The sequence below is a fragment of the Clupea harengus genome, chromosome 23 (genome assembly GCF_900700415.2).
Source record: "Clupea harengus chromosome 23, Ch_v2.0.2, whole genome shotgun sequence".
Classification (NCBI taxonomy): domain Eukaryota; kingdom Metazoa; phylum Chordata; class Actinopteri; order Clupeiformes; family Clupeidae; genus Clupea; species Clupea harengus.
This window is the reverse complement of record NC_045174.1, coordinates 9,312,075-9,327,343: the sequence shown is the minus strand read 5'-3', so window position 1 is coordinate 9,327,343 and position 15,269 is coordinate 9,312,075. Positions and strand designations below refer to the sequence as shown.

General features: G+C 40.5%; 3 protein-coding genes and 1 non-coding gene across 6 annotated transcripts; 2 read left to right on the top strand and 2 right to left on the bottom strand.

Moving 5' to 3' along the window:
• Positions 1-56: 56 nt before the first annotated feature.
• On the bottom strand, positions 57-6,021 carry LOC105888743 (phospholipase B-like 1). The gene is made up of 11 exons (XM_012814484.3): positions 5,361-6,021; positions 4,814-5,036; positions 4,645-4,728; positions 4,212-4,350; positions 3,904-4,044; positions 3,186-3,330; positions 2,896-3,096; positions 2,368-2,508; positions 1,805-1,990; positions 1,395-1,501; positions 57-919 (listed from the first exon to the last, which is right to left on the bottom strand). The coding sequence occupies exons 1-11, from the start codon at positions 5,428-5,430 to the stop codon at positions 743-745; spliced, it is 1,614 nt and encodes a 537-aa protein (XP_012669938.1). The 5' UTR covers positions 5,431-6,021; the 3' UTR covers positions 57-742.
• Positions 5,857-5,929, bottom strand: trnar-ccu. The gene has a single exon. It is a non-coding gene; the product is annotated as a tRNA-Arg (tRNA).
• Positions 6,022-6,664: 643 nt separating the features above from the next.
• On the top strand, positions 6,665-8,904 carry cby1 (chibby homolog 1 (Drosophila)). 3 transcript variants are annotated; one of them, XM_031561348.1, is made up of 5 exons: positions 6,665-6,889; positions 7,280-7,388; positions 7,481-7,586; positions 7,715-7,827; positions 7,921-8,904. In XM_031561348.1, exons 2-5 carry the CDS (start codon positions 7,311-7,313, stop codon positions 7,960-7,962), a joined length of 339 nt encoding a protein of 112 aa, XP_031417208.1. In that variant the 5' UTR covers positions 6,665-6,889; positions 7,280-7,310; the 3' UTR covers positions 7,963-8,904. The 3 variants fall into 3 exon arrangements, with proteins under 3 accessions (XP_031417208.1, XP_012670026.1, XP_031417206.1); XM_012814572.2 differs by having other exon boundaries at positions 6,678-6,889; positions 8,126-8,904; XM_031561346.2 differs by lacking the exon at positions 6,665-6,889 and adding an exon at positions 6,972-7,132 and having other exon boundaries at positions 8,126-8,904.
• Positions 8,905-9,896: 992 nt separating this feature from the next.
• Positions 9,897-14,322, top strand: slc16a8 (solute carrier family 16 member 8). The gene is made up of 5 exons (XM_012814486.2): positions 9,897-10,339; positions 11,244-11,481; positions 11,642-11,785; positions 12,441-13,277; positions 13,522-14,322. The coding sequence occupies exons 2-5, from the start codon at positions 11,265-11,267 to the stop codon at positions 13,749-13,751; spliced, it is 1,428 nt and encodes a 475-aa protein (XP_012669940.1). The 5' UTR covers positions 9,897-10,339; positions 11,244-11,264; the 3' UTR covers positions 13,752-14,322.
• The last annotated feature ends 947 nt before the right edge of the window (positions 14,323-15,269 follow it).

Sequence of the window (15,269 nt, the reverse complement as noted above, 5' to 3'; positions counted from 1 at the left end):
TCAAACCTAAAAATTGATCAAGACTTCAGGGATTAGGACAAAAAATAATATCAATCGAATAAATCACCTCTTTAATACCGTGTTGTGATATTGCATGTCATACTGTTGCATGTAAACAATTATTGCAAGATTAAGGCTGCCAGTGTGATCGCCTCATTATTTGGTACCCTATAGTAGCTTTAGGACAATATTACACAATATTAACAGAACTGGGCTTTAATTAATGCCAAAACAATACATGAATTAGTCTCAAACACTGCGAACTCAGAGGGACAAAATATCTGCACTAAACAGGTTATTAAAACATCAGAGTGAACCTAATCCATTTGCACAGCAGGCATCTTCATACTGGTGGATCTTGCAGAGCATATGGTGGATAATCCCTGATTTACCCCAAAACAATGTAAAATTCAGCAAAAACAAAAACCTGACTTTTTGTCATTTATAACGTGTGCAGTGCAAAACTACTTGCCATAATGACATAACCTAGTTAGGAACTTAAACAAAACTACATTGTTGTGCTATCTTGTTAATACCAGAACTATCATTTAAGGGGCAAATATTGATCCTTTTTCATTGGCCCAGTGACTACCTGCAGTGCATCTTCATTTTTGGGTCGCTTCAGTTGACTAGATTAAAGTGAAGTCCAGTTATGACAAACTAGCCATGAGTGTTCAGTGCATTGTCTTTGCGTTCCACTAGATGAACCATTGGGAGTGGGAGACCTGTTTGGGAGACCAACTCAGGGCATGAACAGAATAGGCTGCATGGTGACAAAGGTGAAGTTATATGTCTGTGGAAGCCCCACGTGGGAGGTGCGGTTGAACCTTGCCCAGGAGAAGGGAGGGAGTCCCCCCTGAGTGGTGGGTCCACTTACAGCTTCAGTCACAAAGTTCTGAGCCTGGTGGTAGTCAGTCACCTGTGAAGACAAAAGGGGAGGGGTGGTGGTGGGGGGGATTTAGTAATGCGTATGGCGTTCCCTCATTAACTCAAAGTATATATGTGTGTGTGTGTGTGTGTGTGTGTGTGAGAGAGAAAGAGAGAGAGAGAGAGAGACAGAGAGAGACAGAGAGAGAGAGAGAGAGAGAATAAAGCAGATAATAAGGAAGAGATTGTTCCTATTGTTCAAGAGGATGAGTATCATATGATCATTAGTGACTTCAACTAGCAAGATTTATAACCCAGATATAGTGCGATAGCCATGGTCTGTGACGCTACAAATGAAAGACAGAGCTAGCGGCTAAGAAATTGACATTAACAGAGAGTATGTGTGTGTGTGTCTGTGTGTGAGAGAGAGAGAGACAGAGTGTGTGTGTGTGTGTGTGTAATACACGCCTGTATGTCCTAATAAACTAACATTTTGGAAGAATTTAGATTTGTATCTCTGCCCATACCTTGGTGTCATAACAGCCTGCAGGACGTGGTCTCCTAATCCTTAAATCATTGCGACAGCAGATGGTTTTGCAGGGGTGCCCCTTGGCATACGGATCTCTTTTGTAGTCTGAAAGGACAACGCAAATTCTAATGACATTTAATTAATCCAAACCAGGGCCGAAATTAGCTGACATTGAGTCTAATGCACAATGGAATACATCTCGATGTTAAATAATCTAATTGTAAAATGAAATAAATTGAGTAGATCAAGACAATCAATATGTACATATCTTAAACAGACATACGTCACTGCAGATAATAGGGCAGATATGTACATATTGATGGTCTTGATCTACTTCATTTATTTAATTTTACAATTAGATTATTTAACATCGAGATGTATTTTAAATTTATTTCATTCAGCACATACTATTGTATCGCATGATGTGTTTCATGGAGGCCCAGCTGAGGACTCTGCCCTGGTCCCTGCGGAAGATCTTGGCCCTTGGACAGAGGTCATAGGAGTAGTCCTCCCCCAGCTGGCTCCACATCAATCCATAGCCACTCAAGTTGTAGATCTCCGGGTGAAAAGGGACATTGTAGGAAGCCCAGTATCCTTATAATGAAATGTGCAGAAATAGCACAACAAAAGAACAACCATAGAAATGTCACAACAATAGCACTGACACTGCCAGACCCATGTGTATATTTTACATAATTGTGTGCTTGAAAATGCAGCATGAGAAATGAGTATTTGCTATTTTTTTATAACTTTCCTTTTTTGAAACTAAAAGGCTGCTTCACCCAAATAATCAAAATTTGAATATCTGAAATCTGAAAATCTACTTTGATGTTATAAAATCAGCTATACATGATATCATCATCATCATCATCATTAAATGAACTGGGCTGTCATGGTGGCTCTCTGTTTCTGTGATGATAAGCAAAGGTGTTGGTATAAGCTTACAAAATTAAAAAAAGGCCTTGAATCACCTTGTCGCAGAGCCTGGGTCTGATCCGAGGACACCACCAGACCAGGGATCTGCTCGACCACAGTCAGTGCCCCTTCTTCAATCTTCCTGCCCAAAGTCACTTTGTTCAGGTCTACCACCATGTACTGGTTATTGTAGGTTCCTTTAAGGTAAAGGCAAAGCCCAGTTAAAGGATGAGGACACAGTGTGCTGAAACACTAAGTAGTTCAAACCTATAGTTTATATAGACTATAATCAGCTCAGTCCATGGAAACAAAGAGAAGCCCGTATCTTTATAAAAGCTGTTCTTACATACAGTAAGATGCAAATATAAAATGTAGATTGTTCACATCTCCATATGGTATTACATAATTCTGCTCTTATACTTAGTACAGCTCTTAAGTACTGTGCATTTGGAGACAAAGGTCAAAGGTCATCATTTTGTTTTTCAAACTTTACTTCATCTACATTTTGCATTCAACAGGGGACACTTATGCCGAACCAGTAAGGTTTTAATATCCATAGTGTAACATACCATGCCATCACTCACCAGAGTTATACTTTGAGAAAATATTAGCCCATTGTTCACCGGTCCATGCCATGGCATTTGCCAAGCGCACCCTCTGCCAGGCCAGCAAGCTGTGTGGCGTCACCGAGGAGAAGAGGGAGGAGTTGAAGACGCTGTTTGTGGTCTGGGTCATGAGCAGCCCGCTGCCCAGCAGGTAAAAGTCATCGAGCGACGTCAGAAGGCCTGTGTTGTCAAAGTGCATCGTTACAAGGCCCACCAACATCTGCAGCTTCACCCTCACCCAAAGCATCCAGTCATCTCTGCTTAATTACCAGGGTAGCTGCTGAAGGACATCTTGCCTGTAGCTATGGCTGCACTGGACAGCCAAAAGTCCCAGTGCTTGTAGATGCGCATGGAAGCAGCGTATGTGTACCAGCTTGAGTGGGCAAATAAGAGGTTTTCATAGCCTGGCAACATCTGAGGGTAAGAGGGTACACCTATTTAAGAAGGAATTCAGGGAAGACTTTCTAAACACTGCACTTATGGCAATTCGGTTGCCGTATTACACATATAAGTTTTATATAAGCACATATATCATACTTATATGCAGAGTACATATAAGTGTAACGGTAGCCAGCGGGTACAGTGCTGTGCAGTGAGTAAACCTCATTCCCTGACACCTTAAGTGACGTGCTAGCAACAGATGCTAGCACCCATGGGTTTTAACCTGCCTCCCATGCCCGAGGTTATGAGTTCGAGTCCGGAGCGGGACTGTGTTTATCTACACAATGCAGGTTACATAAGCACATTTAAAACATAAATAAAAATGTACCTTTCACTTGAATGCATGCAATACTGCAGTGTGGTATGTATATGACACCAAAGCACTCATCAGTAACCAATTTCACTGTTGATGTTTAGATGATCCCCTATGAAAAACACTCATTCAGATGCCATGTGAAACACTACCACAACCTTGAACAAACATGGTTTTCACAATCCTTTTTCAGAGACCAAGAGCTTAATACAGAGAGCATACGAGCTTCTAACCTTGATGAGAACTGAACAGTGACCCATGGTTGGTTTGCTGAGTAAGTCAGAGAGGTTGAATATGCGGGATCTCAGGGTTGGTATCAAGTCCAGGAGGTCCCCAATTGCATTGAGGAACTGTATGGCAAATATCGACAGCGGCTACAACCACACAGAAGGTGAGTATTTTAAGTAGGTTAGGTAGGTTAACATCATACACATGCATGCAAACTCAAATTCAAACTAAAATAAGAAAATACTTTTCATGATAATGCAATGATCCAGATCACTGATAATAAGCTAGATATGAGTGCATACAGTTGTAGTACCTCTCTTTGCTGGCTCTTAGCCCAGTCCGCTGCTCCCGCTTGAAGCCCGTCCATCTGGGCAGCAACCAGTCCTGCTTGCTGCCACAAGGGGTCGTTTTTGTTCAGCTTCACTTGTTCTCTAGTCCATGCGTCCTGCTCTCTGACAATAGGTGTTGAGATAATAACAACACAGTTAACCAAAAAAAAAACTTTGACCTCTGCCATCTGAAGTGGAAATTCGTTTTCAAATTTGCATATTAAAATATTATGAGACAGAATAATATACATATTTGGTTGGAGAGAAAGAGATGGGTTAAATCATAATGTATTTTCATTTTCACATTGTGAAACACTTTTTTTTTAGAGATTGACATAATGGTGCCCCCATGCAATGAGGAATTTGTCTGAATTAGTCTGAATTGTAATTCTGAGTTCATCCTCTCACATATCTTACCTCATAAAATTTCTCAAGGGTGTCAGGATTCGCTTTTCCTTTATCAGCTGAGGGTACATGTTGACGTAGTGATTGAACATCTGCCTGAGTACAAAAAACAACTGAAATCAGGTAAAAAAAATCAATGTGTTTAAAACAAAGCTGCGAAATGTCTTGAAATAATACTCACTGTGCAGTGAGGTAACCTTCCAGGTATCCAGCCAAGAAAAAAGTGACCTCATCAGGAAGGCGGCTCTTTCCGTGCCCAGCTCTTATTTCTAACACACTCCAACCAGTGATGGACAAGCTGTCACTGAAGTATCCATAGGCATCCCCCATGCTGTCCATGACACCTTTTCTCAAATAAACTGTCTTCTGGGTGGCATTCCAGTTCACTGTGGCTCTCTGGGTCTCTTGTGTGTAGATGCACAATGGAACACAATGAATCCTGATACATACTGACTGTCAGACAATCAGTGTTTCAGCTACTTTCACTGCACATATATACATCCTTAGCCTACAGGCTACATGCACTTCAGGTACAGATCAGTGTAATCCACCTAATACATCTTTATGGCTACGTATGTCAAAGGTATTCAAACCAAATCAAACAATACTATTCTTTTTCATGGTTACGTAGGCATACCAGTCAATCTAGTAAATCTATTTGTCCATACAATATGTCACAGATTTCACAAAGAGTAGGCTACAGGGCAGATCTGCGATAGATGACTTACCATGGATTCCTTGACAGGTGGCAGCCAAGACAAACTGAATGATCAGGTTTTGACCACGTAAAGCCCACATGCTGTCAGTTTTATTTATTCAGAAGTATAGCGTCTAAGAAAACTAAAGAGACTGTTATAACCCAACAATATCAAATAGTGGCCATGATCCGTAAATATCCAGGTCGAGAAGTTAGACTGAGGGCGTATGAGTAGGATTTGTGGCTGTGAGATGATTGGAGGATCTGCAACCTTCATTGATTCAATTGGCTGGCAATCCGCGTATATTTCGTAAATCCCTTCAGGACGAAACAAGACCCCTCCGCTGCGCTATAGCCTACATTATCTCCAATTATTCTCCAACAACGGTTTTGTTGATAGGCTAGTTGGTTGCTAGCTGTTGAAATTCTCTATGGCTTTGAGAAGAACAGACCGATTTGTTATGAACATTGTTACGTGATATTCTCTTGGTCCGAATTGAAATCTTCGTCTTAAAACGAAAACGGATCACCCCAGATGGGACTCGAACCCACAATCCCTGGCTTAGGAGGCCAGTGCCTTATCCATTAGGCCACTGGGGCTATGCGACAAGCCGTATGACAAGATTTCTATTTAAATGTATCAGCATGGAAACTTTCTCCACAGCTGCCGAAGGCACGGCCAGCGAAATGTTTCCGGCTTCAGTCAATCACGTTCGCGCATTATGAAACATTTTGAAACATTTCGGGCAATCGCCGTGGCGAATTGTGAAACATTTTACCATTCACGGCAGAAATGCTAGAGGGTGACGTCACATTGCTGAGGCTGGACCTAAGGGGGCGGGTAAATCAAACAGTGTAGCAAACACTCTGACTTTATTTGTTATCTGACTGGAATTTTGCTAATTCTCATCAGCATTTCATTTGCTAATGTTATCTGTTAGTGCTGTATGATATAACTTGATTTTTTTATTTAATTAATTTCAGCCGCTATAGGCTATATATAAATATATATATATATATATATATACACGAAACTTAAAATGTCCACAGTTGTGGGTTCGTATCCCGTCTGCGGTGTGTCTAAATTATATATAAAAAAAACATCCACAGTCGTGGGTACGTATCCCCTCTGCGGTGTATCTAAATTATTTAAAAAAATAAGCCCTTAGATGGCACCGTCATTATAAGGCCACTGGAATAATTGAAATTACCCGTATATTTTCTACTAGGAATACACATGTAAAGAATACATGTGGAAGGCGTCACTGCCATAATAATGCTGTTGATACTTGGCACATGCGCTGTTAGGTGCTGGGATCAGTGCACATGCGCGGTAACTAAGCAAAGTTGTGGTTGTAGCGACCATATCTATGGTAGTGACCACACACTTCCGTCTCTGTATGTACACAAAAAGTGTTAGCTAGCATAGATGCTTAGGGGAACATAGCTATCTGCATACAGATTGGCTCAGGGTAATTCTGTAAAACGAATAATTAGAGCTTACGAGGGTTTCCTAGTGTCACATTTGGTATTTATTTTGATTCAACGAGCTAACTTTAGGTAAGACTGAAAGCAACGTATGCTAGTAGCCAGAAGCTATTCTGATCATTATTGCTAATGTTATTCACCTGTGACAAGCTTTGACTTTGTCGAAGTATTTTGTGACTGAATGTCTACGTTGCTCAAATGTAACGCGAGTTAGTCAATCGTAGTATTCTACACATGCTTAACGTTACTCATAGCGTTAGATACTCACTGTCACGACAGTCAAATCTGGGTAACATGTTGTTAAGCAGATTTTGGGTCAGTTCCGACATAGTTTTGTTAATCATGGATGCCAACTGTTGCTGACTTATTTCTGTGAACGTTCATTTAAGAATAACCATAATTTACAAATTTGCCTTGTCTTGGCTTACCTTGTAACTCCAGAGCCCTTTGTCTTTGTTACAGTGTTGCGACTCGTCCTTTGGGTTCAGACATCATGCCTCTATTTGGGAACACCTTTAGCCCTAAGAAGACACCCCCTCGCAAATCAGCGTCGTTGTCCAACCTACACACGGTTAGTAGCTCAAGTACATACCATATGCTTGGTGCATACTTATAGTCAGTATGAAGCTCACTACGAGTATTTTTGTTCATGTCTTCATACAGCTGGACAGGTCTACGAGAGAGATAGAACTAGGTCTAGAATATGGCGCCCCAGTAATGAATATTGGAGGCCAGAGTTTGAAATTTGAAGAGGGTCAGTGGATTACAGGTTAGTGCTATCACGGGTCAGTCTATGTGGCAGTATTTGGTCAACTGTTTGTAATTTTATATATAATTTTGGCAGTGGAGATCTGTTGTAAAGCAGCAGTTGATTCCGTTTATGTGTAATTTGTCTAGAATCTGGAGGAAATGTTTCGGGAAAGGAGTTGCAGCGGCTGAAGAAGAGGAACCAGCAGCTGGAGGAGGAGAACAATCTGCTGAAACTCAAAGTTGACCTTCTTCTTGACATGGTGGGAATCTACTTTTAAGAATGGCTCTTCTTGAGCGGATCTTAGAATCTAGAAATGTTAACAAGTTTTATGTTTCTGGATTTCGTCTCTTAGGTTACAGATGGGAGACAGTTAAGGGAAGCAGAAAGGAGATAAAACATATAAGAGCTTAGACTGAGGAAATGGCAAGCAGCTCGCAGAAGTAGGCTACCTGCAGTTCAGGCACAAAGCAGCTTTCAGCAGTAGTTAGAGTTAGGTGCTCTTATAGGCAAAAAGGAGGTGTCATCATTTCATCATTTCATCATTTTCTCTCTCCCAGTTGTCTGAAACCACAGCTGAAACTCACCTCATTCATAAGGAGCTTGAGGAAGTGAAGAACCATACCCGGAGGAAGAAGTAATAAGAGGGACAAAATGACTAGTAGAAGCTATTGGGTGTGTTTGTTAAATATGTATTTAATGTAGTCAAAAATTGTTTTGTACACTTGTAAAATACTCTTAACATTTCCTTTAAGTAATACTTTTGTAAACAAATGTAATTTAAAAAAAATGATTGAGATGCTTTGCAGAATATTGATTGCGTTTTAATGTTTGTTTTTATACCTTTTTCTTACAATTTTGTACACAATGTTGTGTTAATGGTCTGTTGTTTTACACAAGTGTATGTTACTCAGTAAAATGCATTTTGAACAAGTTTATTTTTTCATTTTCATACATTCCATAGACTAAATACATAATTTAATATGCCATTACAGATTACTGTTGCACCACTTTAAGTGGTGATTAAGTATAAGGTGCAATAAGAGTTTTTAAAATGCTTAAACCCTTTCAGGCATGGAACAATTATGTATTTCAAAGCAATTGTTGTTCTTGTGTCTTCTTGCGTTTCTGAAACATATATTGACAATTAAGAGAATCATGATATGTAAAGAAGGGCATGAAAAGGGCTGAAACTGAGACACAAGAAGTGTAAAGTGGTAATTGGGCTGTTTAGTCCCTGTATTCTGTCAGCCCAGAAGGTCATCTAAATAGTGGCAATTTTGTGGTTTTATGAAATTGTGTTCTTGTTAACTAATAGCAGACTTTTTCTGTCCAGAAATGATTGTAGTTTTATTAGCATAGTCTTTGTGATTACATTCATTAGATGTTCACTTGATCATTGCATCTATCGCCACGCATATGAGTTCAGCATCAGATTAGGTCGCTGTATATCAGGAAGTGTTGGATGTAATCCTAGAGACCCACGTCGTTACAGTAAACAATCAGGCTCATTATTTTTGCTGTTAAAGAAGGAGCTTACAAAGGGGTTTCGTGTGCTTGAAAATGTACACACAGATTTACATGGATTTCTGCATGTGGTCGGAGACACGTACTTCACTGGGGGATTGCATAAGACAATGAATCCTGTATGCAGGCCTGTGTACGTGGGGCATGTTACCCGGTTAGCCCCTCTTGCTGGGGTAAATGGTGAAGGGGGTGGTAAACCTTTCTCTCACCTCTTGGCAATACACGGAACTGAAGGTTGGTTTAAAGGGGGGGACGTGGCTTACAGCGGCTTATTGCACCTTAAATCATTGGCACGTTTTTTTTTTCTGACCAGCTGCATGCTGATAATACATTTGTAGAATATATAAAGAAGAAATGACTAAAAACATTTATTTGTAATAAAAACAACATTCAGGGTTGCAGCAGTATCAAACCTGTGTGTGGATACCAAAGTTTAATTTGTTTCGGCCAATTAAACATGCAGATTGAATGAATGAGGAAGTTCTGTTGCAGAAATAAAACTGTAGATATGAGACACAGAGGGCATCATCACATATCACTTTTACAGCAAATATCAATTAAGAATTCAACATACACATTTGAAAAAGTTCATGGTCACAAGTTTGGTAAAGCAGTTGAATCCTTTGACAAAGGAGTAAGCACCTTGTTTTCTACTTCATAATTATGGTGTATTTCAAAATAGAATTTTAAACTACCCCTAGTACCACCCTTAATATAGAAAAAAACAATGAACTAAGCACATTAGGTCCCATTAATCAAAACAAGATACTGTCATTTATTTTGTATTAATGAAAAAATTATTATACACGTCAGAATTGGACTTTTGCCTACCATACATTTTGAGACAAATTCCTCATTTTGCCTAATTAGTGGGAGGCTGTCAAGCTTAGGGGCGGGGTGGTAAAGAGTATAATTGGCAGATCAGCACAGTCAGAGCGACAAAAATGAGCAAGTGACCGAGTGGTACCGTACAGGAATGAAGAGATGATTAACATAGAGAACATTGACTCCAATGAACATCTAAGAAAGTCCTCTAACATCCGAAAGCCACATAGCTTTGGCATTGACAACCTGAGAGCGCAAGAACGCCTTACTTATGTTGTACAGATGTAATGACGATACTCATTTTTATCAAAAATGAATCAAACTGGTATTTTTTCTTTAGTTTCAACTGTCTGGACGACAGTCTAATGTTGTGGTGTCACAGTGGATGTTGAAAGTTCTTCAGGTGGATCTTGGAATCACAGGTAAAGTTACAATTTGTCTGTTTTATTCATCTTCAACTGGATCTAGCTTCTAAAAAAAACTCTAAAAATGACTGATGCAGCAGGCAACTTTGTGAACAAAACAAACATTTGTTATTCAGGGACTGTTATCATAGAATTGGATGGGGACTGTTAGACTGTGACAGAGAGGGGTCAATGGAGAAATATCTATGTGATTAATTGTGGCGTCAGGTTCATATATTAAACACATTTCATATACTTTTCCTGTTACTTTGTCTGCATTAAGCTATGTTGCAGCAAAATAATGTTTCCTCCTATATAGAGTGCATTGGGTCTCATCTCATACTCGTTTGTGTGTATGAGGGTACATGTGAGTTAAGGAGAAAAAGTGTGTTTGACGCAGATTACCTCTGGGCTGTATAATTCTAAAGGAGGATTAGTGGGAATTCCGGCTACAAAGAGAGAGATTTTTTACTTATGGTAATGCCTGTTCAGATTTGTGTTAAATAGATCAGTACACAACAAAAAGCTTACACATGTCCACATCCATGACACTCATATTAATTGAAAGAACAAACATACATAGCGAAGTCAACTGAATAAATAGTTATCTGAGAGACCTCTCTCTGAGCCAATTGTGCTGCCGGACAAAGATTAGTCCCGGTCATAGGCAGATTATGAGTAAGAAAGGGTGTAAGTACAAAAGTTGGCATAAATTATTGTAATAAACTGAAATCTGTGTCAGTATCACATTTCCGCACCAGCTCTTCGGTTGAGCTTGAAGTCTTGCATAACCAAAGGTATAATTAGGCACATACTGTTCACATCCACCCAAAGAATAAAATCTTTGCAAATAGTATTTAGAACATGGAGTTCATTGGTTTATCCATTCCTAGTAATTAACACATAAAATCCTCTGTTACAGGTGACTTGTGTGTGAGAAGAGATGGGATCCAGCACAGCAGAGAGAGAAGCCCCAAGACCCCCAGATGGTGGCTGGGGCTGGGTTGTGTTGATAGGATGTTTTGTCGTCACGGGCTTCTCCTATGCTTTCCCCAAAGCTGTTAGTGTTTACTTCAAAGAGCTGATGCGAGACTTTGGTTGTGGGTACAGTGACACAGCATGGATCTCTTCCATCATGTTGGCCATGCTCTACGGTTCAGGTTAGATGGCATCCTCAATTTTAAGAAACTGAATACTTTGATTATGGCTTTTGTGGCATTCCCTATGTGACAGAAGACATCGATATTGGACATTGCAGCCAAGACAAATCTCAAGTTAGTAGTTATAAAACAACATATTTGTAATCATCTCTGTTGTCAGGTCCAGTGTGCAGTATCATGGTGAACAAATTCGGATGTCGTCCAGTGATGCTGCTGGGAGGGCTGTTGGCATCAGCAGGAATGATCAGTGCTTCCTTCACGACTAACATCATACAGCTCTATATGACTGCTGGTGTACTGACAGGTGTTGATGCCTCTCTTATCAAATCAAATACTTTTGTCTCTCTCCTCTTGACATGGCCTGTCTTTCTTGTTGAGTTTCCACTCATATGTTATTTTCCATTTTTGCCACATACTTTAATGGTTTGCTATTTTAGAACTAGTAAAAAAAAAAATTCTGATTCAAGAACCAACTTATGTAACTCTCAGATACTATAAAGCATAAATAGTTTTTAAAGTAACACTATGCAACAATTTGACACTTTTTAATGTATTGTTTTATAGGCAAATAGTTTTGGTACAGTCTTCAAATTCATTTTGATAGCATATGGTCATGTGAAAGATAGATAAACACCTGTCTTTCCCACTAGCCATCCAGGATGCACTGTAGTTCTGTGTTTCCTGGCTGGAACACCTTGCAAAAATGGAAGAAAAGCTTTCACAGCATGACATTGCCAGCTATACTGCCAAAAGACACCAGTTAGCTTCTATCAGTGTCAACTGGGCTGTTGGTGGTGTTTGCAAGGTTTTTGCATGCCTTTTAGGTAGTTAGCGTGCTCGTTTTGGAACAGAACTCCTTATTGCTGCTTTAAATCAGATATTCTGAATGTTGAAACAATCAAACAATCAGCATAACATTTTAAGAAATGGCAAATTCTGATATGTCAATCTCTCCCTAGGTATCGGCTTAGCCCTCAATTTCCAACCCTCCCTCATCATGATTGGCACCTATTTTGACAAGCGCCGCCCACTAGCCAATGGACTTGCGGCAGCAGGGAGCCCTGTGTTTCTCTCGGTCTTGTCCCCGCTGGGCCAGGTGCTTGTGGAGAAGTACGGCTGGAGAGGGGGCTTCCTCATCATGGGTGGGTTGCTGCTCAACTGCTGCACCTGTGGGGCTATCATGAGGCCCTTGCTTGGGAAGCTCAAGAAGGTGCCAGCCGGGGTGGAGGCCAATGCTCAGGAGCTGAAAGAGATGTTGCCGTCAAAGACTGGCAAAGAGAACAATGGCGTGAAGAAGAGTCAGAAACCACCAAAGAAGAAGCTGTTGGACTTCAGCGTGCTCCGTGACAGAAACCTGGTGATTTATATCATTGCCAAGTTCATTGTTGTCCTAGGCCTGTTTGTGCCCACCATTCTCCTGGTGAACTATGCCAAGGACCAGGGTGTGCCTGATCGGGATGCCGCCTTCCTGCTCTCCATCATCGGCTTTGTCGACATCTTTGCACGACCCACTTGTGGTGTGGTGGCGGGCCTGAGTTGGGTACGACCAAAGATTCCCTACTTCTTCAGTATTGCCCTGATCTTCAATGGTCTCACAGATGTCTGCTCAGCCAGGAACACCAGCTACATGGGGCTGGTGATCTTTTGTGTGTTCTTTGGACTCTCCTACGGCATGGTGGGAGCCCTGCAGTTTGAGGTTCTCATGGGAATAGTTGGAACTGGTGGTTTCTCCAGTGCTCTCGGGCTGGTGCTGCTCTTTGAGGCTGTAGGTGTACTTATTGGACCCCCCTCTGCTGGTGAGTAGTAGTCTTGCAGTCATAGCACTAGGTGCATGGTTAGTTAGCCCTGATCTTTCCTGCCTTCTGGCTCTACGTAAAGTTTAAATCTGGTCCTTTACTAGATTTCGATTTCAATGAAGATAGACTCCTATCTTGATTGATTTGTCTTTGTCTTTGCAATAATTGTTTGAGAAATTGTTTTCGGAAATACATGTAGCTACGCTTTATTCTGAGATTTAACCATTTTCTTACTCATTCACAGGACGCTTGGTGGACGCTTTCAAAAACTATGAACTGATTTTTTACATGGCCGGATCTGAACTGCTAACTGCAGGTGTGTTCCTGGCTACAGCGTCTTACTGTTGCACAGGGAGAAAGAAAAGCAGGGACTCACCGAATGTAGAGGAACCAGATGTCGAGGAGGAAGTCAACCATACCAATCATGACTCAAACAATGCTCACCAAGCTGCTCTAAAGGATGAAGAAAGCTAAGATCCAAGTAGACGAAGAGAAGATCAATGAGAAGAAGAGAACCCAAGAAGATCAATGAGAAGAAGAGAACCCAAGATATAATAAAAGTTATAGGCCTACATTCGGTAGATGTCTTTTGGCTAAAAGGTCATTTTTCTTGGAACTGGTGCATGAATGAGGTGGTGCTCATTTGTCATATTCTTCAGTTGGATTCACATTTTGTGTATAAATCTTATTTGTTGTGTGTCAAACTAAGATAAGACAGTCGCCCGCTTATTACAACAGCATGAGTACATCCTGCAAGATTGACAGATTCGGTCTCAACATCTGCTCAAAAAGCAGCAACTTGTAAATATGTTTGTGTAGGCCTATGTCTTACAGATATATGAATACTGTACATTAATACCTCAATCCAAACCTTCTGTTGTTTTATATCTCCTTTCTGCAATAAAAGCATATCAAGCAAGCATAATGATGCTCTTTTTTTCTAATGAATAAACGTTTTTGTCTGTTTTGCTTACTCTTTTCTTCATGAATATGCCACCCCGCAGAAAACATATGAGTGCGTACGACTTAACCCGGGGCTGCACAGTGCTGACTTAATGTCATGTGACAAGGTGATGTTCCACAGACAAAGTCAGACAAAATTCCTAACCAGCTCGCATCACGTTAACCCTTAGGAGTCAGTTATTGCCTGTGGGGAATATGGAGTTTTTTGTAAGGGTATGTTTAGATTTGATTTAAATAAAAAAACATTTTACTACATTCCTTTTACTCATGTTTTTATTGCTGAGGTCTTCTAGAATATAATCATACATGCCACTTTTGCTTCAATGTTTTTAGTTAGGGGAAATATACAAAAACATCAAGGCATGTCAGACTACCTAAAACAGGCCTTAGATTAAAACCTCATGAGAGCAAGGCGACTGCCGTTTTTGACGTCAGGTGCTACAGTGGCTCTCCATCCGCTGCATCCATGACGTCAGACCATCCCCCTTGAATCTCCCGTCATGACAAGTATGATGTGCGTTTCATTAGTCTAGAATACGTAGTTTTAAGACATTTTAAGAAATATCTGGATCTGATATGTGATTTCTGCAACAGTGGCACTGAAAACCTTTTATTATACGGTGTTATGTTGTGCTAACCTATAGTGTAAGCTGATGAAAAAATGTGCAGAAGAAAACACTTAACAGTGAATTTATGAGACCTGCAATGCTGACTTGTTGACTGTATATCAGGGGTCTTCAACCTTTTTCAGCCAAAGGACCCCTTGGCTGAGAGAGACACTGAGCAGGGACCCCCATCCCCAAATTTAGGCCTGATATTCATATCTTTTACTTGGAAGTGTCAGTCACACACACACACACACACACTCCCCTACTCATGTTTACATTTACATTTAGTCGAAAAGCGACGCACACGGGAGAGAACAATCAAGCCACGAACAATAGAGACCTAGTGTAACAATAAATACTATTTTACATAAGAAATAGAAAAAAGCAGTGAGATTCTGTGGCATCATCAACCCCAAGGGAG

What these genes read in the sequence shown, in the direction of transcription:
- LOC105888743 (XM_012814484.3), bottom strand. Translation starts at nt 5,430, where the DNA reads ATGTGGGCTTTACGTGGTCAAAACCTGATCATTCAGTTTGTCTTGGCT. An exon ending in CACCTGTCAAGGAATCCATG is followed by an intron (nt 5,037 to 5,360) that starts GTAAGTCATCTA and finishes TCTACACACAAG; the next exon opens with AGACCCAGAGAGCCACAGTG. An exon ending in GACCCAGGCTCTGCGACAAG is followed by an intron (nt 1,991 to 2,367) that starts GTGATTCAAGGC and finishes TTTCATTATAAG; the next exon opens with GATACTGGGCTTCCTACAAT.
- cby1 (XM_012814572.2), top strand. Translation starts at nt 7,311, where the DNA reads ATGCCTCTATTTGGGAACACCTTTAGCCCTAAGAAGACACCCCCTCGC. An exon ending in AGAGGGTCAGTGGATTACAG is followed by an intron (nt 7,587 to 7,714) that starts GTTAGTGCTATC and finishes TAATTTGTCTAG; the next exon opens with AATCTGGAGGAAATGTTTCG. An exon ending in TTGACCTTCTTCTTGACATG is followed by an intron (nt 7,828 to 8,125) that starts GTGGGAATCTAC and finishes TCTCTCTCCCAG; the next exon opens with TTGTCTGAAACCACAGCTGA.
- slc16a8 (XM_012814486.2), top strand. Translation starts at nt 11,265, where the DNA reads ATGGGATCCAGCACAGCAGAGAGAGAAGCCCCAAGACCCCCAGATGGT. An exon ending in GGCCATGCTCTACGGTTCAG is followed by an intron (nt 11,482 to 11,641) that starts GTTAGATGGCAT and finishes CTCTGTTGTCAG; the next exon opens with GTCCAGTGTGCAGTATCATG. An exon ending in TATTGGACCCCCCTCTGCTG is followed by an intron (nt 13,278 to 13,521) that starts GTGAGTAGTAGT and finishes ACTCATTCACAG; the next exon opens with GACGCTTGGTGGACGCTTTC.